The sequence below is a fragment of the Caenorhabditis briggsae genome (assembly GCF_000004555.2).
Source record: "Caenorhabditis briggsae complete genome, chrI, whole genome shotgun sequence".
Classification (NCBI taxonomy): Eukaryota; Metazoa; Nematoda; class Chromadorea; order Rhabditida; family Rhabditidae; genus Caenorhabditis; species Caenorhabditis briggsae.
Window position 1 is genome coordinate 10089849 of NC_013489.2, and position 26188 is coordinate 10116036.

General features: G+C 38.4%; 9 protein-coding genes and 1 non-coding gene across 10 annotated transcripts in view; 7 read left to right on the forward strand and 3 right to left on the reverse strand.

Annotated features, from left to right (window-relative positions):
* Window positions 1-493: 493 nt before the first annotated feature.
* On the reverse strand, window positions 494-577 carry CBG28593. Its single transcript has one exon. It is a non-coding gene (tRNA).
* Window positions 578-3168: 2591 nt separating this feature from the next.
* Window positions 3169-5810, forward strand: CBG12724 (the record flags this gene model as incomplete). Its single annotated transcript, XM_002640167.1, has 8 exons — window positions 3169-3244; window positions 3537-3687; window positions 3733-3832; window positions 3878-4025; window positions 4073-4284; window positions 4748-5120; window positions 5169-5304; window positions 5354-5810. 8 exons carry the CDS (start codon window positions 3169-3171, stop codon window positions 5808-5810), a joined length of 1653 nt encoding a protein of 550 aa, XP_002640213.1.
* A 311-nt stretch (window positions 5811-6121) lies between these two features.
* On the forward strand, window positions 6122-8327 carry CBG12725 (the record flags this gene model as incomplete). The annotated part of the gene is made up of 11 exons (XM_002640168.2): window positions 6122-6187; window positions 6252-6326; window positions 6794-7000; window positions 7052-7177; window positions 7224-7397; window positions 7442-7789; window positions 7835-7899; window positions 7944-8004; window positions 8051-8119; window positions 8163-8216; window positions 8265-8327. The coding sequence occupies 11 exons, from the start codon at window positions 6122-6124 to the stop codon at window positions 8325-8327; spliced, it is 1308 nt and encodes a 435-aa protein (XP_002640214.2).
* Window positions 8328-8835: 508 nt separating this feature from the next.
* Window positions 8836-9769, reverse strand: Cbr-sod-2 (the record flags this gene model as incomplete). Its single annotated transcript, XM_002640169.2, has 4 exons — window positions 8836-8892; window positions 8939-9190; window positions 9321-9630; window positions 9717-9769. The coding sequence occupies 4 exons, from the start codon at window positions 9767-9769 to the stop codon at window positions 8836-8838; spliced, it is 672 nt and encodes a 223-aa protein (XP_002640215.2).
* Window positions 9770-10148: 379 nt separating this feature from the next.
* Window positions 10149-12551, forward strand: CBG12727 (the record flags this gene model as incomplete). Its single annotated transcript, XM_045240958.1, is given in 7 exon segments — window positions 10149-10383; window positions 10433-10563; window positions 10587-11397; window positions 11444-11727; window positions 11754-11878; window positions 11926-12367; window positions 12384-12551. 7 exon segments carry the CDS (start codon window positions 10149-10151, stop codon window positions 12549-12551), a joined length of 2196 nt encoding a protein of 731 aa, XP_045094955.1.
* Window positions 12552-12750: 199 nt separating this feature from the next.
* On the forward strand, window positions 12751-14728 carry CBG12728 (the record flags this gene model as incomplete). The annotated part of the gene is made up of 10 exons (XM_045240964.1): window positions 12751-12814; window positions 12859-12955; window positions 13000-13390; window positions 13439-13532; window positions 13586-13688; window positions 13734-13869; window positions 14083-14262; window positions 14309-14471; window positions 14521-14643; window positions 14688-14728. 10 exons carry the CDS (start codon window positions 12751-12753, stop codon window positions 14726-14728), a joined length of 1392 nt encoding a protein of 463 aa, XP_045094956.1.
* A 1344-nt stretch (window positions 14729-16072) lies between these two features.
* On the reverse strand, window positions 16073-18420 carry Cbr-ztf-4 (the record flags this gene model as incomplete). The annotated part of the gene is made up of 10 exons (XM_002640172.1): window positions 16073-16270; window positions 16319-16440; window positions 16488-16592; window positions 16895-17004; window positions 17247-17379; window positions 17603-17699; window positions 17750-17855; window positions 18017-18085; window positions 18139-18295; window positions 18411-18420. 10 exons carry the CDS (start codon window positions 18418-18420, stop codon window positions 16073-16075), a joined length of 1107 nt encoding a protein of 368 aa, XP_002640218.1.
* An 874-nt stretch (window positions 18421-19294) lies between these two features.
* On the forward strand, window positions 19295-20271 carry CBG12730 (the record flags this gene model as incomplete). Its single annotated transcript, XM_045240973.1, has 5 exons — window positions 19295-19360; window positions 19407-19571; window positions 19615-19895; window positions 19951-20036; window positions 20081-20271. 5 exons carry the CDS (start codon window positions 19295-19297, stop codon window positions 20269-20271), a joined length of 789 nt encoding a protein of 262 aa, XP_045094957.1.
* Window positions 20272-20828: 557 nt separating this feature from the next.
* CBG12731 lies at window positions 20829-21380 on the forward strand (the record flags this gene model as incomplete). Its single annotated transcript, XM_002640174.1, has 2 exons — window positions 20829-20919; window positions 21289-21380. 2 exons carry the CDS (start codon window positions 20829-20831, stop codon window positions 21378-21380), a joined length of 183 nt encoding a protein of 60 aa, XP_002640220.1.
* A 338-nt stretch (window positions 21381-21718) lies between these two features.
* Cbr-bbs-9 overlaps window positions 21719-26188 on the forward strand; it is a gene marked incomplete at both ends in the record, with an annotated part of 8594 nt that continues 4124 nt past the window's right edge. The window contains 8 exons of the mRNA XM_002640175.1: window positions 21719-21806; window positions 22055-22212; window positions 22258-22378; window positions 23548-23855; window positions 24296-24482; window positions 24559-24688; window positions 24733-24979; window positions 25369-25516. Coding sequence (XP_002640221.1) covers window positions 21719-21806; window positions 22055-22212; window positions 22258-22378; window positions 23548-23855; window positions 24296-24482; window positions 24559-24688; window positions 24733-24979; window positions 25369-25516 — 1387 coding nt within the window. The remainder of the gene's footprint in view (window positions 21807-22054; window positions 22213-22257; window positions 22379-23547; window positions 23856-24295; window positions 24483-24558; window positions 24689-24732; window positions 24980-25368; window positions 25517-26188) is intronic.

Here is a 26188-nt window from a genome sequence, read left to right on the forward strand (position 1 = left end):
CGTCCCTAAGGGCTTTCAGCGTATTTTTCGATGCGTTTTTCTCGATGAAGGATTTTTTTAAACTTTTTCTTTATTTTTAAGTCAATCTACATGCATTTCTGCACATTTTGATGCAATAAAAAATTTCACCGTACACCACCCTTAAGATTGAATTGAAGCTTTTCAATAAAAAGTGAAGAGAAAAACGAGTGGTATTTCAGATTAGAATGTTTCAAACAGTAATGTTTTTCTAGTTGGGGACCCCTCGAACACTTTCAGATTAGTTGGGGACCCCTCGAACTAAAACGTCTTGTAAATCCTAGGTTCCTTTTTTTTCTCAGATTTATGGTCGATGTAAATAGTTCGTGTTTTCTAATTAAATTTTTTCAAAAAAGGTATAGTGAAATAGACAAGACATGTTGCTTTCACCGGAATTCGTAATAATAGTATCACTAGACGACTCATCGATTGCGGAGTATTGCACACCGAAAATATAAATAAAAACAAAAGACTTTGCCGGGGAGGGGAATCGAACCCCTAAAGGATATATATCCACAGGTTCTTAAGGCCCGCGCCTTTGCCACTTGGCTACCCCGGCAACGAAAACAAAGGAAACGGTTCAATGTTATGATGTAAATTTAGAGTGAGCAAGAGGGTTACTGTAGCTGTATTATTTAAAAAATCCCTTTCAAGAATTATTTTTTTGTAAAATTAATTCGGAAATTTAATAGGAAACACTACAGAGACTTTTACCTTCAAAAAAAATTTTTTTTGAAGAGCCCAGAAATTTAAAGTGTCGGAAATCGAGGAAGTCTAGATTTGGAGACTCAAAAACTTAAAAATTTGGGAGTTTAAAATATCTTACGGTTGCAAATCAGAATAGAACTAAAGTTCTAGAATTTTAGGTTTTCGAATTGCTGAATTTCTGAATCCAATTCTTTGAATTCGGGCTTTCACATTTGCGAATTTCTGTTCAGAATTTTCGAAATTCAGAAGTTATTCCGAAAATTCGATGAATAATTAAAATATAATGATGATTATAATCAACTGATTAAAACCAAATTTTGGAATCAAGATTACTTGCGATTAAAAGAAATAAGAATTTTTGCCAAATCGCAGTTCTCCATTGGTTTGATATCCTTGCTGAAAATTTTAGTATTCTCCAAAAAGTTTAGTTTTCTAAAATCAACTCTTTTTCCTGAATACCAAATAATTTATAGTTCAAGTTTCCTAGTCTTTGCCTTTCCATTATGCCCAAATTTTCTGTTTTGGAAAGTTAATAACTTTGATTTGGTGAAGTATACTGTAGTTTCAGAACTTCCTTTAGTACCCTAAATCATTCGGACAATCATTTATAAAAGAATTTTTCTGCATGCTCTCATTTCCGTGTTTTTGCATATTCCTCTTGTTTTTGTGCCCCTATTGCCTGTCATCTGGAAAACATGGAAAACAAGAGACGGAGGAGGTCGTTGGGTGCTCATGGAATGTAATAAAATAAAATGGAGAAAAAAAGAGACAAAAAGTATATATTTTCCTTCCGAATTCTTCTCTTTTTTTCTCATGTGGGTGTTGTTGTGTTTTGCATTTTTCCATCAGCGACTACATAATATTTTTCGTCTGCCAGTATTATTCTGGTACAAAAAATCGTTGCTGTGGGATATAAAAACGTCGGTGGCCGCGGCCGAAGGTCCCACAACGAAATCTACCGCAACCTAAAAATTTTTTAATTTCAGGATTTTTTTCTCGTTTTCCACTGCTTTCCGTCAGGTTATCTGTTATTTTTCGCCCAAAAAGTCGGAAAATAAATTTCGATTTTCAAAAGAGCATTGTTTTCAAAAAAATCAAAAAAGGTTTTTGTAACCGATTCCTTTTTTTGACAGCTAGGTCAATGTTGAAATTTGTCATCAGATGACACAGCAGCCACCACCTTCAAAAAACCATAGAATGAAAAGAACCGGTTGGTTTCGCCACCCACTGACTAACCACAACAAATACGACCGGACAGGTAGAAAAGAATTGAGAATTAAATGTTTAGAAGATGTTAAATTCTGTACTGACTTCTTTTTATTCTTATTCTTGTTTTCCACTATTGTGGTACAAAAAATGAAAGCTATGGAAGAGAAACGCCGGTGTCCGTAGCCGATGGTCCCGCAACGACAACTACAATAACCTAATAATACTTTTATTCTCCGATTTTTTCTCGTTGTTCACTGTTTTTCGTCGAGTTTTCTGTTATTTTTCCTAACAATTCGGAAAATAGAATTTTTCATGGTGAGAAGTTGACGGAAAACAAACGAAAATCGAGGTAATAAATTCTGAAAATGAAAATATTTTTAGGTTACTGTAGTTATCGTTGTGGGACCTTCCACCAGTTTCTCTTCCACAGCCTCAATATTTTTGTACCAGGATAATAAGGGTCAATCCGTTTGCTTTTCAAACAAGATTTTTCATTATCTTTAGAGCGCACTTGTCGTACTTCCATTTTTCAAGTTAGTTTTTTCCTAACCTTTACTCTTTTACAATCCACTTCACTCTCTCTATTGTTATTTCCGTTTGTGTTTCCTGTCTTTTTCTTTTCTCCTCTTTTTCTCTTCATTCATTTATTTTTTTGCCTGTCTGCGATCGATTCTCTTCCATTATCTCTGCGCCAACACCCCGATCGCCTACACCTTCCCGCCAAAATTCCACAGCACTAATTTTTTGAAAATTCAGTGATGTATCAAATTAGCGGGCAGGTCTAGGGCATTGTGTGACTGTCAGGGCTTGATAATACACTGTTTTGTAGCGTTTCCCCCAGTTTTTTCGTGCGTTTTTTTGTTTACTTTTTGTTGAGAGAGACACATATTATGATATTTTTGCTTCCTCTTCTTCTCGCTCTTTGTTTTTTTCGGGAACTTGAAAAATAGCATTTTGAGGTCTTGGATTTCTAAAATAAACAGCTATTCGAGCAGTGCAAAATGGTTCTTTTTGAAAGAAACATTCCAAATACAAGATCTTCTAGCCAGTGAAAGTTCCCATGTGTTACTTAATTATTCCACGAGCTCGATGAAGTTTAAATTTCCGCTCAAGCTGTCATCACGAGACTTCTCCATTTCACCCCTTATCCTTCTTCTTACTTCTTTTTCCTCTTTTTTTTCTCGTGGCTCTACATTTTCTAAAAATCTCATTTTTAGGGTCTCTAACGAGCGAATGCCGAATTCCAGAAAAACGAAGCACGGCGGTAATCAACAACATGTGACGATTGTTCCTGTGGAGCCTGTTAAAGGTAAATATTGGAAAGGAATTCGGAACTTCGAAATTTCTGACCATTTCCAATTTTTTTTCGGAATTATAGATTTTTGGTTTACTGTATGTCAAAGGCGCACGGAATAAGTTTCCTTGTAAGTCTCGAGCGGTATTACCTTTTTTCCGTTTTCGAGAAATCTTTGTCAATTTTTAATTAGTTTTTTTGCGCTTTTCTGATTGAAAAGAGATTATTCCGAAATCTCAAAAATCCGAAGAATTCCGAAAAATCCCATTCATCCCTGCTGTCATGTGAATTAATTTGAAATTTCCAGGAGACAATGTGGACACTGTCGCCTATTCTTCGAGAAGCAGAATCAGTGGAGAGAGTGGACATTTGATAGCTGATGTACAGTCTCCTCATGCGAAAGAGCACCGAATCATTTTCGATAGAGATCACAATGTTTTTGAATTCAGATTGCTCGAGTTCGTTTTTTTAAAGTTGAAGAAAATTAAATCCCGAAATTCCAGTGGCTCATCGAAACATATTATCGTCTATCGACTCGATGAGCTCCTCTCCACAACCTGCTTCCCACTGAAAATCAACAGTGGAGTCCCAGTGATTCCAACGGTACTTTATTCAAATCCTTTTCTTTTTTTACATAATTTTTTCAAGAAACCAGTGACATCTGACAAGACGCTCTACTTCAATTTTGTTTACAAAAAAGACAAGAAGAAGTGGCGACTCAAACAGATTCCGGTCGTTTTCTACACGACAAGCGAGAGAGATTATTGGCATTCTTTGATTGATACCACGTTGCGAAGTAAATAGTTTTCCAGACTGGAAAAAAGAAGTCTTCGAGTTTTTCAGGAGTCAAAAACCGTCCGAAGAACATTATTATCTTCATCAACCCGTATGGAGGAAAAGGAAAAGCACAGAAAATTTTCAAGGATAATGTCGAAGCATTCTTCTGGTTGACTCCTGGATTACGGTACAAGGTGATGCTCACGGAGAGAGCGAATCATGCCAGGGATTTTATTGTGGAAATGCCTCCGGAGCAATGGTGTGCTCTTGATGGATTGGTTAGTTTATAATCCAGCATCAGAAGTCACAAAAATATCAAAAGTGATTCCGCTCGAGACCCGCAAGCAAACTTTTCGCGTGCGCCTTTGAGGTACTGTAGTCAAAACTCTAATTTCGAAAAAAAAATCAGGAAAGGAATTTTCTATTCCGTTCCGAACAGGGATGTTCGGAATGACCTTTTCGGAATTTTTCGAAATGTCGAAAATTCCTACTTGCATTTTTCCATCACAACAACGACGAGAATAGGTGGAAAATTGACAAAAATATTTTTAAAACGCAAAAAATTGAAAGTAATGCTGTTAGCAAGCATTAGTAATGCTGTTAGCAAGCATTTTTTTCGCGACAAACCGTGGTCCAAAGTTCTCTAATTTCGGGAAAACAACAGAATTTTTCCGGCAGAAATTTTCGGATCTGTTCCGGACATCCCTGATCTAGCACAACTAAATCACCGAAAAAGTTTAGGTATCAGTTGGTGGTGACGGTCTATTCAACGAACTGCTCTCCGGTGCTCTTCTTCGCACTCAAAATGACGCTGGACGCAATATCGATGATCCTAATACTTCTCACCTCGTCACTCCTCATATTCGATTCGGTATCATTGGTGCTGGATCCGCCAATTCGATCGTTTCAACCGTCCATGAAACCAATGATCATGCCACCTCAGCAGTTCATATTGCAATTGGATCCGAATGTAATGTAGACGTTTGTACTGTTCATCAACATCAGAAACTAATTCGAATTTCGGCAAATGCGATTTCATACGGATGGTTGGGAGACGTTCTGAGAGATTCTGAAGAGTATCGGTGCTTGGGACCAGTCAGATATCAGTGGAGCGGTTTGTGATACTCAATATTATACCTCACCAATCAAAAAAGGTTTTTAGCTCTCCGAACAACAATACGTCATCCAATCTATCGTGGAATCGTTCAATTCTCATTGTCTCATAAGGAACAGGTAAACCCGAAGGATCAACTACCACCGTGCCTTGAACCATGTCCGGTGTGCAAAAAACCACAGGGGTATTCTTTAGCCTCCCTAAATATCTCTGAATCCCTATAAATTTTTCAGAGATGACAAGTACGACTATCACTGGCATGCTGAATTCACTCATGTCATTTGTTGTGTCATTCCAACAGTCACACCATTCACCCCTCATGGATTGGCTCCATTTACAGGAATCGGCGACGGAACTCTCGACTTGGCACTCGTCCCAAGAATTTCCAGATTCCATAACATGCAATTCATGAGAAAAGTGGCGATGTATGGAGGAAAACAGCTCTACGAACTGGACCCATCACTCAACTGTTATCGTGTCACAAAATGGTCCTATCAACCAGACTCTGATCAGAACGATCCAGGAGTTTGGAATCTTGATGGAGAAATTCTGGAACAACCGAAAGATGAGCCTCTGCATTTCAAACTTCATCCACAGCTGATCTCGTTCTTCGGACGAGACGCCGCGATGGTGAAGCCAACGAAACGGAGCTTTATAAAGAAGAGAAAATCGTCAATCGTTTATCAATGATAACTCTTACAATGCATTTTCTGACATTCTGTATTACCTTGGACCAACTCTTTTTTAGAATACTGCCACTTCAAATCTTGTTGATGCTGTTTCAAATAAACTTTTCTTTTTTTAATTGAAGACTTATCGATGGTTACAAGCTCAAAAATAAAGTTCCAATTCAATTTCCCTTTTTTTTTTGAATACAATTCAAAAAACCGCCATTGTGGGGTAGTCCAACGACACTCCGCATGTTCCGCATGCGCGCGCTGTTTATCGTAAATCGACATTGATCCGAATTAATTTTATTTTTCCCTCAGCCATCAGTATTCATGACGGAGTTACAAGCTTTTGATATGAACCAGCCGCTCGGCTTTCAGCTCCCTGATAAGTCGATTGTAAGTATTCCATCTTCAAAATTGCAAAAATTATACCAAAATCGATAATAAATCCTTTTTTCAGTATCAAATGGGATTCAACCCAACGGCATCTCAGCCTCCTGTTGCTAGTTATGTTCACGAAACGAATCCACTTACGGTTAGTCGAATTTTTCCTTAATTTAATTTAATTTATTGACCAGGTGAATAAAACATTAGAGGGCAGGACATGAAAGACTCAGAAAAGATGCCCCTCACGAGGCCGATCTGAGTAGGGGAGGGGAAACGGGATAATTTAGATATTTGACACAGGAAAGATGTAACCGGTAGAAAAAGAAAAATAGGGAGCAAATATATCAATAACGGGTAATACTGGAAGAAATTAAGGATTCAAACTCGGAAGGTAGGAGAAATCGGGTAACTTGAGAAGTTATGGCGTTCCACAGGGGAACAATTGAAGAAAAATAGTCAGAGGAGAAGGGCTGAACAATAATTAAGTTAATAGGGCGACGAGGGGAGGAGGTGTATTTGACATGTGCATTAAGGTTAGGAAAGTAGGCGGAGCCATTTAAAAATTTATAGAGAAGAATTAGTTGAGCTTCAATTCACTTTATCTCTCATGTTCAGAATCCCCTTCAAATTCTGGATCTTTTAAATCCGCATCAACCAAGTGGAACTACGGATAAAAAGCAAAAACTTCTCTCTGGATTGCTGTCACCTCACTTTGAAAAACAATTGGAAATTGAGAGAAAAATCGATGATTTATCTGATGTTCTTAATCAATTCATCAAGACTCAGCAAGACTTTAATAAAATTCTCCTGGAAAAAGTTTTGGTAAGTTCTTACTTTTGTGCTAGACAGTTTAGAAATTGGTCATTATTTCAGAAACCTCAAGAAACACATTCCTCTCCAATAACGGTATTAGAAGATAACCCAATGGATGAGCAAGAGGCCCCACATATAGAAGAAGTTGATAATATCATTGAGGAAGAAATACAAGCAGAACCTATAGTTAGTCCATTATTAATCAAAATTCCTTCAGAAAGCTAATTTTCAGCAGCAAACAATCAATAATCCCCTGCCAATTTATCCAGTTCCAATCAGTCACGATGTGTCAACTCATTCTCCAATTCGAAATCGTTCGGTTTCACCGGAAAAGATGGAAACTGGAGGAATGTCGGTTAGAGACTTTCTGAAAACTACAATGACAGTTCAAAAAGCGGATGATAAGGTAGCTTTTTATTGGAAAAAATGTATAAGCTTTCTAATTTCTAGATTCTGGAGGAAGAGTTGGAAAGAGAACGGGATGAAGCAGCACAATCCATCAGATACAATAAATTTAGAGTTCGAAACCGTCCCAAGAAATATAAAAGAAGTGCTGTGACATTCACAACTAAAACAAGAGATCTGGCATCACAAGCTACAGTGTCTGCAGAACCTTCAGAACCTCAAGCATCATCCTCCAGCGCGCCAGAGTCGAACCAAATGATAGAGCAATTAGAGCAAACGAATACAGTTGAAATTGAGGATAATATATTCCAGCCAATTTTGATACCGTGTGTACAAAGACCCCCAGAGCTCCTCATGCAACCTGTGTTTCCAACAACGTCTTCTTATGTGCTGGTGAGCGAATAGTTCCCATTTTTGCAATAGTTTTTTTTATTCCAGAACTCCGCTCTCGATCCTTCTAATCACGCGACACAGAACAGTTTAGCTGCGTTGACAGATTCAAAGTAGGGTTTGTTTCCTTTTGTTCAAAATGCAGCATTTTTTTCAGGTTCCAACCGGACCCAACCAATCTATGGAAGACTAACAATGCTACTCAATTATTGGTTGATGTTAGTTTTTCTTGTGTTCAAAAACTTCAAAATGAACAATTTCCAGGCCCCTCTACTCTCTGAAGAGCTACGATTCTCCGAACACTCTCATCATAGCAGTTTTCTACCCTTTGTTGTAAGATCCCTTTTTTAACATTCAAATTTATAAACTTTTCCAGCACGAGCCCGCTCATCGGTCGGCTTTCGTACCTACGGTACCTCAGCAATACAATGTAAGCCAGCTTGTGCAAATAATTTGTTTCAAAACCCAATTTTTCCAGAAAGATCGACGAATTCATCAGCATATGGACACATCACTGACCGATTCTCTACGGAATTTGTAAATATATTATCTCAGCTCAACTCAAACCCTGACTACATGTAATACTAGCAAATATCGTGTACAATAAATTTTATATTTCTAACATCATCTTCAAGATTCTTAGTTTTAGTTGGTACTCTAACAAAACTTATTTTTCCAGATCGTATTACTATACATCGAATAGCTTTTCAGAAGTCTAGTCACAGACCAATGAACGGTAGGATCTCATCATTGCCAACACTTTTGCGGAGAACCATTTCCTTCAAAAGGTTGACACATTTACATTCATTCGGAAAGAATACTTTAAAATATCATCCTTGTCTGAGAAAAAAAGGTTAGAGAGTATTTTTTGCAGTCTGAATACGGTAGCGATATCGAATCGGAGAGCCTAAACAGCACACAAACGGTGGAGACGCAGACACTTTTTCTCTGCGTCTCAACCTTTTTTTTCTCAGACAAGCATAATAATTAAAAAACAGAAACAAGAAATAGTACTTCTACTGCTACTTTTTCAACTGATTCCAAACTGATTATTGTTGTTGCTGGGCTTTGGCGAAACGCTCGCTGACGTTCTTCCAGTTGGCGATCTACAAAACGCAACTTATATCAACATTGCTTTTCTGAAACACTGACCTTCCAGATAGCATTAACGTAGTCTGGGCGAACGTTCTTGTATTGCAAATAGTATGCGTGCTCCCAGACGTCGATTCCGAAGAGTGGAATGAGTCCCGTGGTGGACTCAAGTGGGTCTTGGTTGGCGCAAGTCGCCAACTTCAGCTTCTTTCCCTTTGGACAGTATCCCAACCATCCCCATCCGGATCCTTGAACGGCAATTGTGGAGGCGGAGAGCATCTTTTGGAGGGTGGAAAGGTCTCCGAAATCGCGCTGAAATTATGTCGTTTGTGCGAGGATTATGCCCTAATATTGGATTATGCAAACAACAATGGGCATAATGGAAAGGCAACACAACACACAACACATGGCAATAAGTTAAAAACTGCCACAATTTTCTCACCTTGATCATAGAAGCAAGTTCCGAAGATGGCTCTCCTCCATCCTTGGCCAAGTTGGTCCAGAAGATTGAGTGGTTGATATGACCACCTCCGTTGAACTTGAGAGCGGATTGGAGAGCGATAGCTTCCTTGACGTTTCCCTTTGAAACTGCCTCATGGAGCTTTTCCTCCACTTGATTAAGATTGTTTACATAAGTGGCATGATGCTTTTGGTGATGAAGTTGCATGATTTCATGGCTGATAACTGGCTCCAAATCAGCGTAATCATATGGGAGATCTGGCAAAGTGTGCTTGGAGCGAACGGCGGCGGCTCTAAAAGTGGTTTAAAATGTTTGGAACGATTAAGAGCCAATTTTGAAAAAGAACCTCTAATAATCACTCCAAAACTTCGAACTTACCCAGTGATTGGCTGGACGAGCTTAGAGACGGAACGAGCGGCGGTTTGAAGCATTCTTACGACTGAAAAAAAGAGAAGAACTGACTGAAGGGATTGGTCTTTTCGTTTAGGCAACAGAATGACAAAAACAGATGTGTGGCCAGCAAAGAAGTGACCAAAAAACACAAAACTGCAGCAAGATAAACAGGCGAACGGGAATTTTGCTTGCGCGTAAACAAGGTCCGCAAAACAACAGTCGGTGTTTGCGGACGAGAAGCAACGAGGTCTACGCTCGAAAAATATAATTTTAAACCGGAATTGTCACCAAATCTGTGTGAAAACCCTTCATTTTTCTTAAATTTTGCTTGAAATTAGTGCGTTCTATCAACAATTCTTTGTTTCCAGGTTCGTCTATACCTCAAACTTCTCTTTCCGCTACGCTACTTCTCAAATAATGCCGGTTGATCGCAGCCTACATATCATCCCGAACGATTCTCCGGTCTGCCAACTGGATGCTGAGAATGCGTTCAAGACTTTATCCGAAAAAGAAAGAAAATACGCGCATTACGTTGCGAAAGCTTCGTTCGACGGAGCGCTAGCAGTTTTCCTTCAAGTATCCCCTGAGTCTGCGCCAATCTTCTATGTTCTCTACAGATTATTCAAGGCGGAGACTGTGGAGCAGTTGAAGGGTATGGAATCACTTTTCCATTTATAAAAACACTAATTTTGGATTTTCAGAGAAAGCTCTCGCCGTTGGTTTCAGCGAGGACGAGTGGCAGGCATTGCTCATTTACGCCGCTGCCTTCTACTCCAACTCTGGAAACTACAAAGGGTTCGGAGATAGCAAGATTGTTCCTGCAGTCGATCAAGTAAGATTGATCTGTTGAGAAAGAATAATATAATATCGGTTCAGAAGAAAATTCGTGCTCTTATCGAAAAGTCAGCCGCGGGCAGTGACGAGAAAGTTTTGAAGACGTGGGAGTCGGTCGAGAAATTAATTGGATCGTTGGAAGACAAGGAGTTGCAACTCGGATTTGGAGATAAGGGAGTGACCTGCTATCACTCTTCGAACATTACAAAGGCTGATGCAGAGAAGATTGATCGATTTTTCAAAGCCAGAAATGTAGAGTCATGGAACTCGCGTCTGTTCAAAGAAGTTGGAGCTGATGGAAAGACAACTTATACTATCAAACTGGCTTCGTCTGATGAGGGTGTGGTCGCTGAAGCTGTTGAGTTCGAAGGGGACGTAGTTCAAATTGTCAAAGGAGATTATGCACCGGTTATGAAGAGAACTCATGAATGGCTGGATAAAGCTGTTCCATTTGCTGCCAATAAGAACCAAGAGGAGATGCTGAAGAAGTACATTGAGCACTTTAAAAATGGTGATATCAACGCACACAAAGATGGATCGCGGTACTGGATTAAGGATGCTGGACCGGCTGTTGAGAGTTACATTGGATTCATTGAGAACTACAGAGACCCAGCTGGTACTCGATCGGAGTTCGAAGGATTTGTGGCTGCTGTTAACAAAGAAACCTCAAAGAAGTTCTTGACCCTTGTTTCAAGAGCTGAAGAGATTCTTAAGCGGTTACCATGGGGACCAGACTACGAGAAGGACACATTCCTCAAGCCAGACTTCACGGCTCTTGATGTTATTGCTTTCGGAAGCAGTGGAATTCCAGCGGGTATCAACATTCCAAATTGTAAGTTTTTAAAATCAGTATGAATCATCGAGAGTTGGTTTTTCAGACGATGATATTCGCCAAAACGAAGGATTCAAAAACGTTTCTCTTGGCAATGTCATCTCCGCTCAACCGAAGCAGAAGATGAACTTCTTGGACGAGCACGACGAAGAGCTCATGTTCAAGTTCCATAAAGACTCATTCGAAGTTCAAGTTGGCCTTCACGAACTTCTCGGGCATGGCTCCGGAAAACTATTCCAGAAAAATGTTGATGGAAGTTTCAACTTTGATAACACCAAAGTCAAGGATATTCTGACTGGTGAACCGGTTAGTTTTCAATTTCGCTCAGGCGTTTTTATCACCTTTTTTTTTACCAGATCGCCACGTGGTATGAGCCTGGAGAGACTTGGTCTTCGAAATTCGGACCACTTGCGTCGGCTTACGAAGAGTGCCGTGCAGAAGCTGTTGGATACGTTCTGTGCTGTGATTCTGATATTCTCGAGTCAGTATCAACCTCTAATAGTAGTTTTGTAATTATATTTAATTCAGAATCTTCGGATACACTGGAGAGCTTGCTCAAGATGTGAAGTACGTCAACTGGCTCAGTGAGATTCGCGCAGGACTCATGGCCCTCGAATTCTATCAAGCCGACCAGAAGAAGTGGGGACAAGCCCATTGTTACGCTCGCTACGTTCTCACCAAAGTGGTGTTAGAGGCTGGAAAAGAATTCGTGAAGATTGAAGAGACGAAAGGAGAGGATGGAAAGGCTGATCTCCACTTCAAGCTCGATCGCAACTTGATCGATTCTGTCGGTCGTCCAGCTGTCGTTGAATTCCTTCGTAAACTTCAAGCTTACAAATCGACTGGAGATTTTGAGGGTGGAAAGAAGCTCTTCGAGTCCTATGGAGCTGTTGGGGAAACTGAGCTCCACTGGCGTGATGTCTGTATCGCTCGCCGCAAGCCGAGACGTCTTTTTGTGCAGCCAAACACTGTCGAGAAGAGTGGAGGTGATTCTGAAACTTGAAGATTTTTCTAATATTTTTATTCCAGAAGTGTCCTTGGTGACCTACCCATCTGATGCATCTGGTGTCATCAAGTCGTTCGTTGAGCGGTACGACTCGGCTGCAATTGAAGATCTACACGCATGCTGGAAGAACGATCAAAAGTGGTTCTAGATCAATTTTCTCTTTAATTTATTTTTCTTTTATCGGTTTTTAAGCATAAGGTTGTTTGTGATTTTTTCATGATTTTGTTTATAAAATTAGTTTGCTAATTTAAAATCTGTCTTTTTTTTTGTACTACCGAAGGTTTTCAACCAATGATTTTATTTAAATAGCTTTTTCCTTGATTATTAAAATTACCCGTAGATCCAGAATGGACGATTCTATGAACGATGAAGACATACCAAAGGCCAGAATGGTGGGAAAGTATGAAAAAGGTACTTTGAACTTCTGAATGATCAACTCTGTTTCTTTTTTAAAGCTCATAATCGGTCGCTAGTTGGAGTTTGGAGTTTCCGTTTTGGAGGGCAAATCGGAGTGATTTCCGTTTCGCATGAGAATTCGAAGCTCTGGATTTTGTAAGTGTTGAATGAAATTATGATTTTTGATTTTTGAACTTCAGATGTGAGAATCGTGCAGAAGATAGTATATTTTTGGACGAGAAGATGATTCTGACAACGTCACAAACTGCTATACAGTCGGCAGATGTTTCTGTGGATGGACAGTGTAAGTGCTTGAAAAACAGAAAGTATAAGAAAGTACGGTGCTTTTCAGATGTCGTAATGGTCGGACTAAATTCAACAGTTTATGAAGTAGAACTCATTAATTCTGTCAAAACGATGGCTGTGGATTTTGACTATCTCGAAGCGACATTCTGTGCTGTTCAACCTAAAAAGACAGGTTACATCACCGCCGCCTATTCTGGATTCCTTAAGGAGATCAGAAACTGTTCTAAAGAGTTGGTTCGGCAAGAAGCGTTTCCAGGTGTCCGACAGATCAGTTGCTTGAAATTTGTGAGTTTGTTTTAAAAGAAAAGTCTGGAAATTCGGTTTTTTTTTCAGAGTCGTGATGGAAAGTACTTGGCGGTCGGTCAGCTGGATGGTGGAATTGAAATGCTTCATTCGGAGGATTTGAAAAGCTACCATAAATATGAAGGTGATAGATAATTAGAATATGTATTGAATGAAAAAATTGTATTATAATTTCAGTTCACTCAATGAGAATCCGGAAGATTGAGTTCCTACCAGGCGACGAACGATTCTTGAGTGGTTGTGAAGATCGACTGATCAAATTGCATTCGATGAGTGATTTGTAAGATTTTCTGAAAAATTTATGTCTTGCAACTATAATTTCCAGTGCTCATGAAGCAGATCCGACTCGTTCGACGAAAGCGGTGAGAGTTTATTCAGCTCACGATGCCCCTGTAACCGGATTGACGATCGATGAAAAATCTGGAGGAACCAGATTCGCTAGTGCTTCTTCTTCGTCACAGGTATGCAGTATTTTTTCTAATTTGAGCTCACTTATCTCGATTTCTTGGAAATATATCAAAAATTTGTCAACAGATAAATTGTTTATCATACTACCACCAATATTTTATCAGTTGACTAATTTTTGATATCTTTCATGGAAATTGAGATGATTGTGCTTAAAGTTACAATTTGAGTAGGCTTAGATTAGAGAAAAAACGTTAATTGGTTTCTAGATTTTCATCTGGCACATCGAACTGACCACTCCAATCATGTCTATCGTTAACGATCACACTTCTGCAATTGGTGCTATGTCATTCTCGCCAACTAGCCGGCATTTGCTGTCCGGTGGTGATGAAGGAATGTTGCAGATTTTCTATATTCCTGGAGTTGGAGAGGAAAGCCCTCAGCACATGGTTAGGCAGTTCTCTCCCATTTCACACCTCCAATTTTGTTATTTAGGTCTTCTACCCCACAGTTGAGCAGGCAAAAGCGGAGACGGAGCATTTGGAAGATCCCTATTATCAACAGGAAAATGAACCACCAAGTGACTACAGTCAATCAGCAGCTGAAAGTCAACAATACTATACGCAGCAAGGAGAGGAAGCCAGTGATTATCAGCCAGGTAGATCATTCATTATATTGGGATAGGTACACAAATGAATAATATTCAGAAGACTCCTCAACTGCTCAGTATCAAGAGTACAACCCGTACGCAGAACCACGTACTCCACCACAAGAAGAGGAAGATATTGGAGATTATGTTTATAACACCACTGTGCCGGTGGAGCAAAATGGTCTGGAAGTTTCTTCTAGAAAGTAATTAAGAAAATTATTTCAGGAGCATCCCCACAATCAAATGAGTACAATCCAGAAGTATGAGGATCTCCTATTTACTAATTTATTGATGAATTCCTCTCCATACCCATGTTTTTTATTCTTTTCAAATTTGTCTCGTTTCTCAAGAAATCTCATTTTCGAAACACTATCTTCGTATCGACTATTTTATGTCTTTTACCATCAACTGTTATCAATAAATTATCCGATTAATCTCCAATAGGGTTTCCATTTAGGCGGGTTAAGAAGCGGGCTACCCGCTACCCACCCGGGGACTCCACCCGCGGCCGCATTTAAATGCGTGTGAATTTTAATAAAATTTTTAAGGATAATCACGTATTTTCCAAGAAAAACTGAGTGAGCCCCCCGGGTGGGTGCGGGCGGGTGAATCGCCCCCCAAATGGAAACCCTAATCTCCAAGCTATTCTTGATTCCTGTTGACCTTTTATTTTCAGACACTTACTTCAAGCTTCACATGAATATTGTTGTTGGAATAAAAGAACTGTCACTTCGTGTATGATAAGGAAACTCGCCCCGCCCCCCGCAACCGCCGCGTGCCGGAAAGCAACTCTGCCGCACGCTCTACGTTTTCAAATACTTTCGAGTTTCTGCGCTATATTTTTTAAGAAAAAAAGTGAATTTTGAGAACTTGTTGAAATAGAATTATGTCATAAACTATCGATTTCCTGATTTTCCGTAAGAATTGAAAAATTAATTACGAATTTGTAGGATAAAAAATACAGGTTTTCAAGAAAAAACGTTTTGAATCATTATGAAAATTCAGAAAGTGTATGTATTTGACATATTTTTTTTTGAAAAAAAAAGATTCTTGAAGTTCACTTTCATTTTTCTTGGCGCCGATGAGCCTTCTGGCCGAAAATCAGGGATGTTCGGAACGGAATTCAAAATTTTCGAAATTTCCGACTATTTTCGGAATGAAATTCCAACCGGAAGTTTTCCGAATTTTTTTTCGGATTTAGAAATTTTTTGACTACGGTATGTCGCGAAAAAACAGATTGCGGGCAGAATTACTTCCAATTTTTTGCGTTTTTACTGACTTTTCAGAATTTTTTCCTGATTTCTGGTGTTTTGTAATGGAAAAATGGAATTTCTACTTTAACACTTGAATTTTTGAAAATCGGAAAATTCCGAGATTTCGAAATTTTCAAAATCGGAATCTTCCGAAATTCCGAAATTTTTAAAAACGGAATTTTCATTTTGTGTTCATTAAGTTCATAATTAATGAATAAATATTCGAATTTATTCAATTCTTGTCTCAAGATCTCGATAAAAACCTCGAGTAGTTCACAACACGAAAATCAGAAAAGAAAGTTCATGATTCAGTAAAAATATAAATAAAAGAGATTCGCTTGAGATTTCAAAGTGTAATCAGTTGAGAGTTTGGGGAGTTTCGTTGTTCGATGAATACGAAACTGGTGTGCCCTCTACGACCACTGGATACGAAGGTGTTGAGTTAGCAGACACATTCTGTGACTGATTTTGAGGGGCAGCCAGTGGAACAACCGATGGAGAGGAAGACGGTGGCGCTGAGCCGGAGTTAGAGAGCATTTGTGCGAGATCGCTTGCCTGAAACGAGAAAGATTCTAGTGAGAAAAATTTAGAGTTCAAGCATACTGTCAGTTTCTCCTCGTTATAGAGCAGCATGCGATGGAACTCCGTGAGATGCTCCAAAAGTCCCCAGGCACCGAGGAATCGTTGACTGCAGGTGGCGCATTTCAAACGATGACGTGGCTCTTCTGAAAACATCTGTTATTGGACGGAAGACTTCCGAGAAATATCTCACCTGGATCTCTGTATCTATTGCATCCAGCGATTCGATGATCCTTGAATTCTTCGAAATCACTTGTCACGAAACGGCAGTTACCGCATACCATGGTGTCACACATCTCTGAAAAAAAGAAAATATTTGTCTAGAAATCGAATAGCAGACTTATAAACCAGGAGACGAAAATGACCGAGTATAAGGTTACCAATGTAATAGAAATTCTCCGTGACTTTCAAATTTGAGTCAATTTATCTCGGTTCCTGTGAAAGATAGGAAAAAAGTTGGCAACTGATACATTGCTTATCATAATATAAGACGCTTTTTTATCAGTAGACACACTTTTGGTATCTTGTTTAGGAATTGAGAAAATTGAGCTCAAACTTGACCCTGTGGGGCCCTTCTATTAGAGGTTTTACGGTACTAACCATTAGGTGCCAAACTGTCATTGGTTGTTCTGTCTCCGTTGGCAAAGTTCTTGTTGCGCTTGTTCTGCTTGAAAATCTCGTATTCCTCGTCTTCGTACGGACGTTTTCCGCTGAAAAAAAATGTTTCTTACACATTTTCAGAATATCCTATTTTATAATTTTTACATTTTTTTTCAGTTCGCCGAGATCGCTATACTTATGAGCGTATATCACTGAACGCATTAAAAAAATGCGATATCTTTTTTTTGCTTTTGAAAGAAAACACTGAAAAATGAAGCAGAAAATTAAAATTTTCTGCAAAATTCGAAAAATTGAAATTTAAAACCAAAAAGAAAGGAAAAATTGAAAGAACCTTTGCGCGGAAGGATCGGCAACCTGTGCCGCCTTCGCTGGATTTGCTGATGGAAGTGGCGCGACCGGATTTCCATGACGAAGATCGGGTCCTGTTGGCTTCTTAAGTGATCCCAACATGGCCAAATGAACATCTGAAATGGTGGAAAAAATAACATTAAAATATAAATAACGGTAAAAGAAAGAAGTATAAAAATTGAAAACTGGATAAATTAATAATTGAAAGTTTCAATTTGAAACTGGCTTCAAAAAATTCACAAAAACTATACAACTCTCAAAAAAATCGAGAGATTTTGGTGTATATAACCGAATCCTAAATTTTCTGAGTATTCCAAATTTTCAGCCATTTTTCCTTACCCAAGCAGCATGCTTTCCATGTCATTCCGTTGAGTGAACGGCATGATTCATCAGCGCTTGATGCCTCGTTGAATTGAACAAATCCGAAGCCTTGTTGCTGAAAAATTGAGTTCAATGCACAGGATTACTGTAGCTCCAAATACTCACCGCGAAATAATTGACAGCGATGATCTTTCCAAATGGTCGGAACAGCTCGATAATGTCATCACGAGTGATAATGGCTCTAGCAATGTTTCCAATGAAAACGCGAGCTCTGCAACAAGGGATACTGTAGTTTCTCTCTTTTTCCCAATTTGTTATGTTTACTCCATCTTGATGGTCACTTTTTGGGGTCGGCCCTTTTCTTCTGCTTCCAAAATGTTTACTTTCCCACGACCTTTCTTTCTTCCCGCTCTTTTTCTTTTTGAATCTTACCTGATCATATGAGGATCTTTAGAAGATGTATCGTAGCTAATATCGCTGTTCACTGCCGAGCTTCCAACGCTGAAAAATTTTGGAATTGAATATTTAAATTAACGAAAAAAGAAAAGCCATACAGGTTGAGAATTGTGCTGTATGGAGTGCCAGTTCCATCTTCTGAGAACGTTGGTCTTTGTTCTCCGTAAACTGACGTAGCTGGAATCACGGCTGCTGGTGCTGCAGTTAGAGCTGGTGCAGTACCAGCAGCAGCGTAGTATCCGTATTGACTGTAGTCTGAAAAAAAAGAAATTTCAGAATCTTTCTCATGTTTGCAGATATTTTTATTAATAATTCAATCTTCTCTCCTGACTATTAGATATCGAATTTCAATAAAGTTTGCAGAACTAACCTGCACTCATTTCACCAGAATATGTTGCTTCGTTTTTGTTTGACAATTACCAATTGCTGCCTGCAATTATTGAATTGTTTTTACTCGATTGATTTTGTGTGGCAGGTGACAAAGAAGGATAATAAATGTTGGGAAGGACCTATGCTAATACTGTTCTCATGGGATTATTAAATAGTATCGATTGGTGGTGAAACTATGGGTGAACACAAAAAGGCTGGGGCAGTAATAGGGTGTTCAATCATAATACTTGATGGTTGAGTGCATTCTAAATGCAAACGAAACATTTTTGCGGTGTTTTGACCACTTTTACAAAATTTCTTTGAAGAATTCGTTTTCCAAAGAACTGGCTGGAAAAAAATGGAAAAAAAACTCTTTTTTCGGAATAATTTTATCTGCATTTTTCCGTAACTGTGTGCGCAACCATTGCACTAAGCCGCACGACATTTCTACAGATTTGTTTTTTAGACATTTTTTTTCAAGAAAATATTTTCAATATTTCTCTCTTATTTTTCCATCTATATAAAACATCTGGCAAAAGCTTGGTCCATTTGTTTCATCTTCTGACATTTCACAACTCAATTATGCTCTATTCTCTTCTTTCTTTCATCGCTCAAATGACACCACCTGGTGATGATCTTCTTCATCCGTTCTTCGATAAACTTCGTTCGTCTTCTTACACAAAAACGTATGCGGCTCCCCTCGCTCTGAGCATCTCCAACGAGTTCAGTGGTCCTTTGTCCCTTTGTAATAAAAACTTTTTGGATTGGCAGAAGGCGAACTTTATTTTGTTAGGGGCAAAAAAAAAGGAAAAATTTGTGTATTCTTTTTCTTCTTAACTGAAAGTTTTTCATCTAAATTTTCAAATCTCAATACTGAATTACAGAATGAACACATCCAGAAGAAGTCAACACATTCCGCCTACTATCAATCATGAAGCTCTTCTCCCGATGGTAAGAATTTTATAAATGTCTAGATTTATAATTTTAAAAAATTCAGAATCAAAACTCTCCGATCTCAATGCGATACTCAGTATCATGTGCTGGTGGCAAACCGCTAGGAGGAACTATAGGAACATACAGCGCAGTAGGAGGACAAGTTAGTGAGAGTCACCCATCGGTTATGGATTTGCACAATGAACAAAAAACGATGGAGAAAAAAGCGGTGAGCTTGATATCAAATTCTTCAACTGTCACATTGATTCTAGGTTTATTGGAATATGTTAATGCTACTCTTCATGACAATCTGCTCAGCACTATTCACTGTGGCGGCTCTTCAATTTCACTTCTCAAATTCTGAAAAATTTCTACGAAGTGCGAAAGGGTCAGCTACTCCATATAGAGGAGTCATTGATGTGATTCGAGATGTTATTGCTTCGTTCGACGGGGCTATCGTCGTTCTCTCGATCCTCGCCTTTTTTGTGTCGTCTCTTCAGCTACTTTTTATGATGAAAATTTTCAAATCGACACAACCTGGAGATAATGAAGAGTAAGTTTTTATCCTAAATCTAGAATAAATAAATACCAAAAATCCCTACTTTCAGTGCACTTCAATACATCAAATCAACCAGCTTTCTGAGAATCGTCGCCTTCTCATTCTGGTTTGCATCGATCATGATTTTTGTAATTGGTAAGAAGAGATTCAGGAATATTCTCGAAAAAAGTTGCTTTCAGTTCTCATGCTAACAGTCGCCATTGATCCATCACGGAGCTTAGCATCAAAATGTGTCTCCATTACACTGGGATCATCAGCAGTCCTTCTAGCCATTTGCTTCGCCGCCAAAACGCTCTGGTTTTGGGGAAAACTCTCGTATGGACATGTATATCGGGACGACTGCTACAACTATCTGAGCACACTGGTTTAAAACTTCCAAAAAGTTTTTCATTCAATTCCTATACAGCTTGAAAATATTAATTTTTGATTCTTATTCCTACCAGGATCTGACAATAAGTCACTAATAAATCTCAGAAAATATTTACGAATCTACTTTTCTCCAGCAATATAAGCTGGTAATTTTTTAATCTCAGTTTTCAGGACATTGCATGCAAAAAGAAAAAGAAAAAACGATTCATGAAACCTTCCGAAAAAATGTGGGTCGTAATGCCGTTGAGTGCGTCGCGGTCGCGCTGCGTGTCCTTCCAGCTTGGCATCTTCTTTCGAGGAGGAGACCTGTGTTTATATTGATGTCCCAACCATTTCTATTCACATTTTTATTCTGGTGTCCTAGTTTTCGTCTAGTTCTGTTCTTTTTTATCTTTTTCCCTATTTTGGTGAGAAAGGAACTAAAAACCCATCCAAATAAAATTGGATTTGGAATTCCCCTACAGTAATCATTGCATGAGCCATTTCTTTTCTTAATTTAAAAACTTTTTATCGACCGGCTCTTAATAGTCTTATTCCAGGTACTACTAATTAGCGAAGATGGTTGAGCTCGGAGGAAACGGACCATATTCTACATCATTCGACAATTCTGTCTTCATCATTCCAGCGATCGTGATTGTCGCCCTTTTCAGTGAGTGTTTTATATAGTCTCAAAAATAGTTTATTAGAAGCTAGATGTGGCAAAAAAAGGTAGAACGAGTTTACAAAATAGCACAGCAACCGACCACTGCTGTCTTGCGTTCTACTACAACGGGTTGACGTTCAACTACGACAATTTCTTCCTTGACTATGACTTCATTTCGAGTGCTGGGTTTAGGCTTTGTCATTTTAGATGCAGGAGTTTTAGAATCCGCGGTTTTCTGAAAAAATCATATTTTTTTCAAGATTAGAACTCCTATTATACCTGAGCGTCCATTTTTTAATTCCAGAAAAATTAGTTTCAAAAGGAAAACAAAGCAAATTTGAAGATAAATTTTCGTTTTAAAAATTGTATTTTCAGCCTTTGCCGCCCTCAAACTTCGTGATGCCACGCAGGGCAAAGAAAAGAGCGCAGCCCGTGCTCGTCGTGATGAGAAGAAGAAGGCCAAGTAAATTCCAATTCAATCACAACGTCTCCTGATGAACTTCGCCACCGACCGTCCTTCCACATTCCAAAGGCAAGCTCGACAAATCATCCTAAAATTTAATATTCCCTATCGTTTTTTGTACTGGGTTTTTCATAAGTCCTGTGTATTTATTTGGTCTAGTATTTATTGCATTCAAATTTCTAATAAATAGAACATGTAATTAATTTCATATGCGTAGTTTTTTCAAAAGAATCAATAAGCGTGTTTTGCATCTTGCCGTCTCCATGGCAACTGTGTAGGTGGAGAGGGCTGGCGCATTCGAGGCGAGCTGCCTTCTTCGCGCGTGCTTATTTTCAGGCAAAAATGTCTCTGTTTCGTCTTGTTGAATGGGTTTCTCATACAATTCCAAACACTTCTACAGTATTAAACGCATCGTTTTTTCAAGAAAGAGGTTTGTAGAGTTGTACTTGTAAACCAGACTCCTCCATAGTTTCTTTTAGAATCAATTTTTTAATCGTCTGAATAGAACTCGATGAGTACTACAAAGTGATGTTATTTGGAAAGTTGTATCTTGGCTATGAGCAAAGTTATAAGCCATAAAGTTGTTGAACCGTTACCAGCTGTTTTATTTTCGGTTTGTTCTGTCTATAACTTCGTACATGGACTAAATACAATTTTCCAAGTAGTATCATTTTATAGCACTTATCAAGTTCTATCATATTCAGTTTAATTGGTACAGAAATATTAACTTTGAAAGTAACTATGGAGGTTTCATAATTCTTCTTCTAGACCAATTAATTGTTGGTGGAGAAGATGGACAGATTCAGATTATGGATCCGGGATTTCGGGAGAATAGTGTAAGTTTTTAAATTTGAAGACAGAACGAATCCTGAAACTTTTAGAATCATGTCCTCGTTACTGCTGAAACCAAATACCCCATTCTCGAAATGGCATCTGATAACTTTTTGCCATCCATGGAGAACATTTTAGCTGTTTTATCCCCGACGAAATTAACATATTATGGTGTGAATTTTGGTAAGATTTGGGACATCCGTTGGGTAACAGTATCTTTCTGGTACAAAAATATTGAGGGAAACTGCACGAAAATCGAGAAAATCAATCCAGAAAAATTGCTTTTTTCTTCGATTTTTTGCAAAAATTTTAGACCTTTTTAGGTTTTTTCAGTTATTTTCAAAGGTTCTTTTTCGATTTTCCAGAACTTTTTCTTCTGAAATTTGATGGAACCGTGTTTGATTACTGTAGATTACTGTATGTAGTTACTGTAGAAACCTAATTTCGTTTTTTAGTTTTTTTCTGCAAATGCAATCACGTCGAAATGGAGATAAAAACTTTTTTTGTTTGCAAAAAAACAAAAAGGAAATAAGTCTTCTACAGTAATCTACAGTATCCTACAGTAATCAAACACCGTTCTATCAAATTTCAGACAAAAAAATTCTGAAAATTGAAAAAGAATCTTCAAAAATACCTGAAAACCCAAAAAAGGTCTAAAAATGTTGCAAAAAATCGGAGAAAAAACTATTTTTCCTGGATTTATTTTCCCGATGTTTGTCCATTTGTTGGCAGTTTGAACAATTAAATTTATCACACTATCAGAAACTTTGATTTTAATACTTTTTTGGTTGAAAATATTTAACAGAAACCTGAACGAAAAACAATGAGAAACAAGAAAATAAATCCGGAAATGAAAATATTGTTAGCTTACTGTAGATGTGTGAGATTCGGCCACCGACGATTCTCTTCCACAGCTTCGATTTTTTTGTCTGATTTTTTTTGTTGAATCGTTTGACAAGACTATTGCTTCTTTTTTATGTGTGTTTAAAATGTCCAAGGTTTGGAGTAACAGAAAATTTGTTTATAAAACAATTTCCGAAATGTTTTGTAGGAAATATGAAGCTATCGGAGTAAAGTCACTTTTAATTAAACGCTATAGCAGAAAGCAACTCTATTCTTGCACTTTCAATTCAAATATCTCAATTTCTATGAGATATCAAAAATGTGTCAGTTGATAAAATGTTTTTCAGAATATCGCAAATCCTTTATCAGTTGACAATTTTTTTTAGCTCGAATACGAACAGAGATAATTGAGCACTGCAAATATAGTGTGGCCTTCTAGTAGAGTTCTATTAGAGTGTTTAGGGTTTCTAATAGAAAAATAACCCTGAAAATTTTAGCTAGTTCCGAAGACACTCATGCATCCCTTGATGAAATTTTCTCCCACTCCTTCACAACTTCTGCTTGGAACATGTGCGTCATTCCGATCGAAGATTCGCCTTCTCAAATTCTGGTTCAATCAATCGACTGTAAACTTTCCCTGTTTCAAGGCGACCAATGCGTATTCTCTCTCGTCCCACTCAGAGCTCTTCAACCTGGACCAATTGGATATTGTCAATCTACACAGACATTGTTTGTGGCCAATAATGGATTCTTGGCAGCCATCAAGTTCAGTTTGATGTCAAGTGGATCACAGAAAAAGATCAATGTAAGACTACCGTAGTGGCGTATAAACGAGACATCTAGATATACAGAAAACAGATTTTTTAGACCATCACTACAAATTTGACTAAAATTTGACTAAATTGTGAAAACTATAGCAATTGAGGTATTTTTTCAAGAAATTCAAAACGAGCATAAACATGACCTAATTTTCGAGTTGTTCCTTGCACCTTTAAATTACTGTAGCTTTCTCTGAAATTGGAGGTTTATTTATATTCAATTTTAGGCTCTTAACTAGGTTATTTGATTGGCATTGGTTTCATTGAATGTGGACTAGAACTAGAGGAGTTATGGCTCAAAATTGTTTCCGCCTCTGAGCCGGCAGAGAGCCGCCAAACGTCTGTTTTTAATTAGGAATCATTCCTAGGCTGGTTTTAAAAGTTTACTCAACAAGTAATTGTTTTCAATTTTTCCAATTTATTACAGTATGATTGGTCCTTCAACCTTGGAGACACTGCAATAAAAATGGAAGTAACGGAAGGAATGAAACCAACGACGATCATATTGTGTCGTCGCCACGTGTCAGCGTTCAATTCAGCCGGATCTGTGGTCTGGCAAATCAGATTGGAAGCTGTTGGAATGGCAATGTGTCTCTATAAGTCACTACAAATCAGTTAGTTTTTTTTTCAGAATTTTCTACAGACATTTTCAGGCTTTTGTATTTCTGGTTTTACGATAATATTTTCCAGACAACACTCAATTCAACCGATTGATAGTGGCCACTGCAGATGACACTCTTTTGATTTTCAAAGACAATCAATTGATCTGGAATTGTAATTCTCAAATGTCACCAGTTGGTTTGCTCGTGTGTTCTTATAAGTGAGCATCTTATCATTCAAAAAAGAGTACTTTCAAACTTTCAGCAAATCCTATGAAAATGTGATCACAATGCTGGGATCAAACGGGAAAATTGTGATAGGATACCTTGGAACAGAGCCTAGTTTATACAAGGTTCCAGATGACAAGTTGATCATAAACTATGCTGAACGAGCCGAACAGTTTAAGGCTCTTGAGCAGAAGATCAGAGAAACCGATATTGCAGGAGGAGCTGTGAAGAGGAAGGAAGGGATTCAGATGAAATTGAGTATTGGGGAAATGGGGAAACGGACAGTGAGTTTGGGTAATCTCAAAAATAAGATAATTTTGAAACTTCAAAAGCTTGAAATCACATGATTTCAGAATTTCTAAACCTCCAAGTCTATTAATCTTATAATTTTTGAATCTCGGAATCTGGGATTCCAGAAGTTACCTATTCTCTCTAATAGAAGCCCGCACATACTGTCAACTTTGAGCTCAATTATCTCAATTCCTCTGCAAAATATCACAAATGTGTCAACTGACAAAATCTTTCTGAAATTAAATATTATCAGTTGACAAATTTTTGATATCTTTCACAGAAATTGAATAAATGAACTCACAGTTGCTGTTTTGGGTAACTCCTAAACTCTAGAGCCTGAAAATATGAAAAAAATAAGGATTTAATTAGAAGAATATTCCAGATTGAACCAAATGCTGCGAGCAATGCACCATACTGTAATGTGGTCGTGGATTTCTCCGAACTTCATAATGTTTCGAAACTCCACATTAATATTCTATCCGAGTGTGCATGTCCATCAAATCAAGTTCTTCTGAATGTTGGAAGTTCTCGTATGTGTTCCTTTTAAAAATATTAGTCGGTTTGCGCCCCGCCGTAATCTTTTAAAAAGGTTTTGTCACTTTTACAAGGACTTTTTTGGACTAGCGTTCTCGGCCTACGGCCGACTCCGCTAGACGCGGCTATGCCGCGCAATTAGGTGGAATCAGATGCAGGGCCTTCAGCCCTGGCTCAGTGGAATCAGTTGATTCATATTTTAGTCTGTTCTCCCTTCGCTCGCTCCGCTCGCTCAGGTCGAACAGACCGGACAGGACCTTTGGCCCTGTAACATGTGCCCCAAAACAATTCATTAATTTTTCACTCAAAACCTATTAAAGGTGGGGGGACAGGAGATTTTACGGGGGATTTTTGGGGCCAGAGTATGCATTCTACCGTGACGGTGTACAACGCTTAATGTCACTCTGCGTACAGCTGTCGTCCTCGTCTTTATGTATGCAATCGGGCGACCGCTTTTTCTTTGCCCGTGTAGCTCAGTCGGTAGCGGCGCCGCACCCTCAATCATCGCCCCAACAAGTTCAACTCCTCGAGGGGCATATTTAAACAAAATTTCGAGAACATTATTTTTTTCATGTCCCCCCCCCCCACCTTTAACTCTTTTAATTTTCAAGCAAATCCAGTTTCTTTTTTATTGTAGCTATCAAAATTACGCATCGAATGGGAAAGCC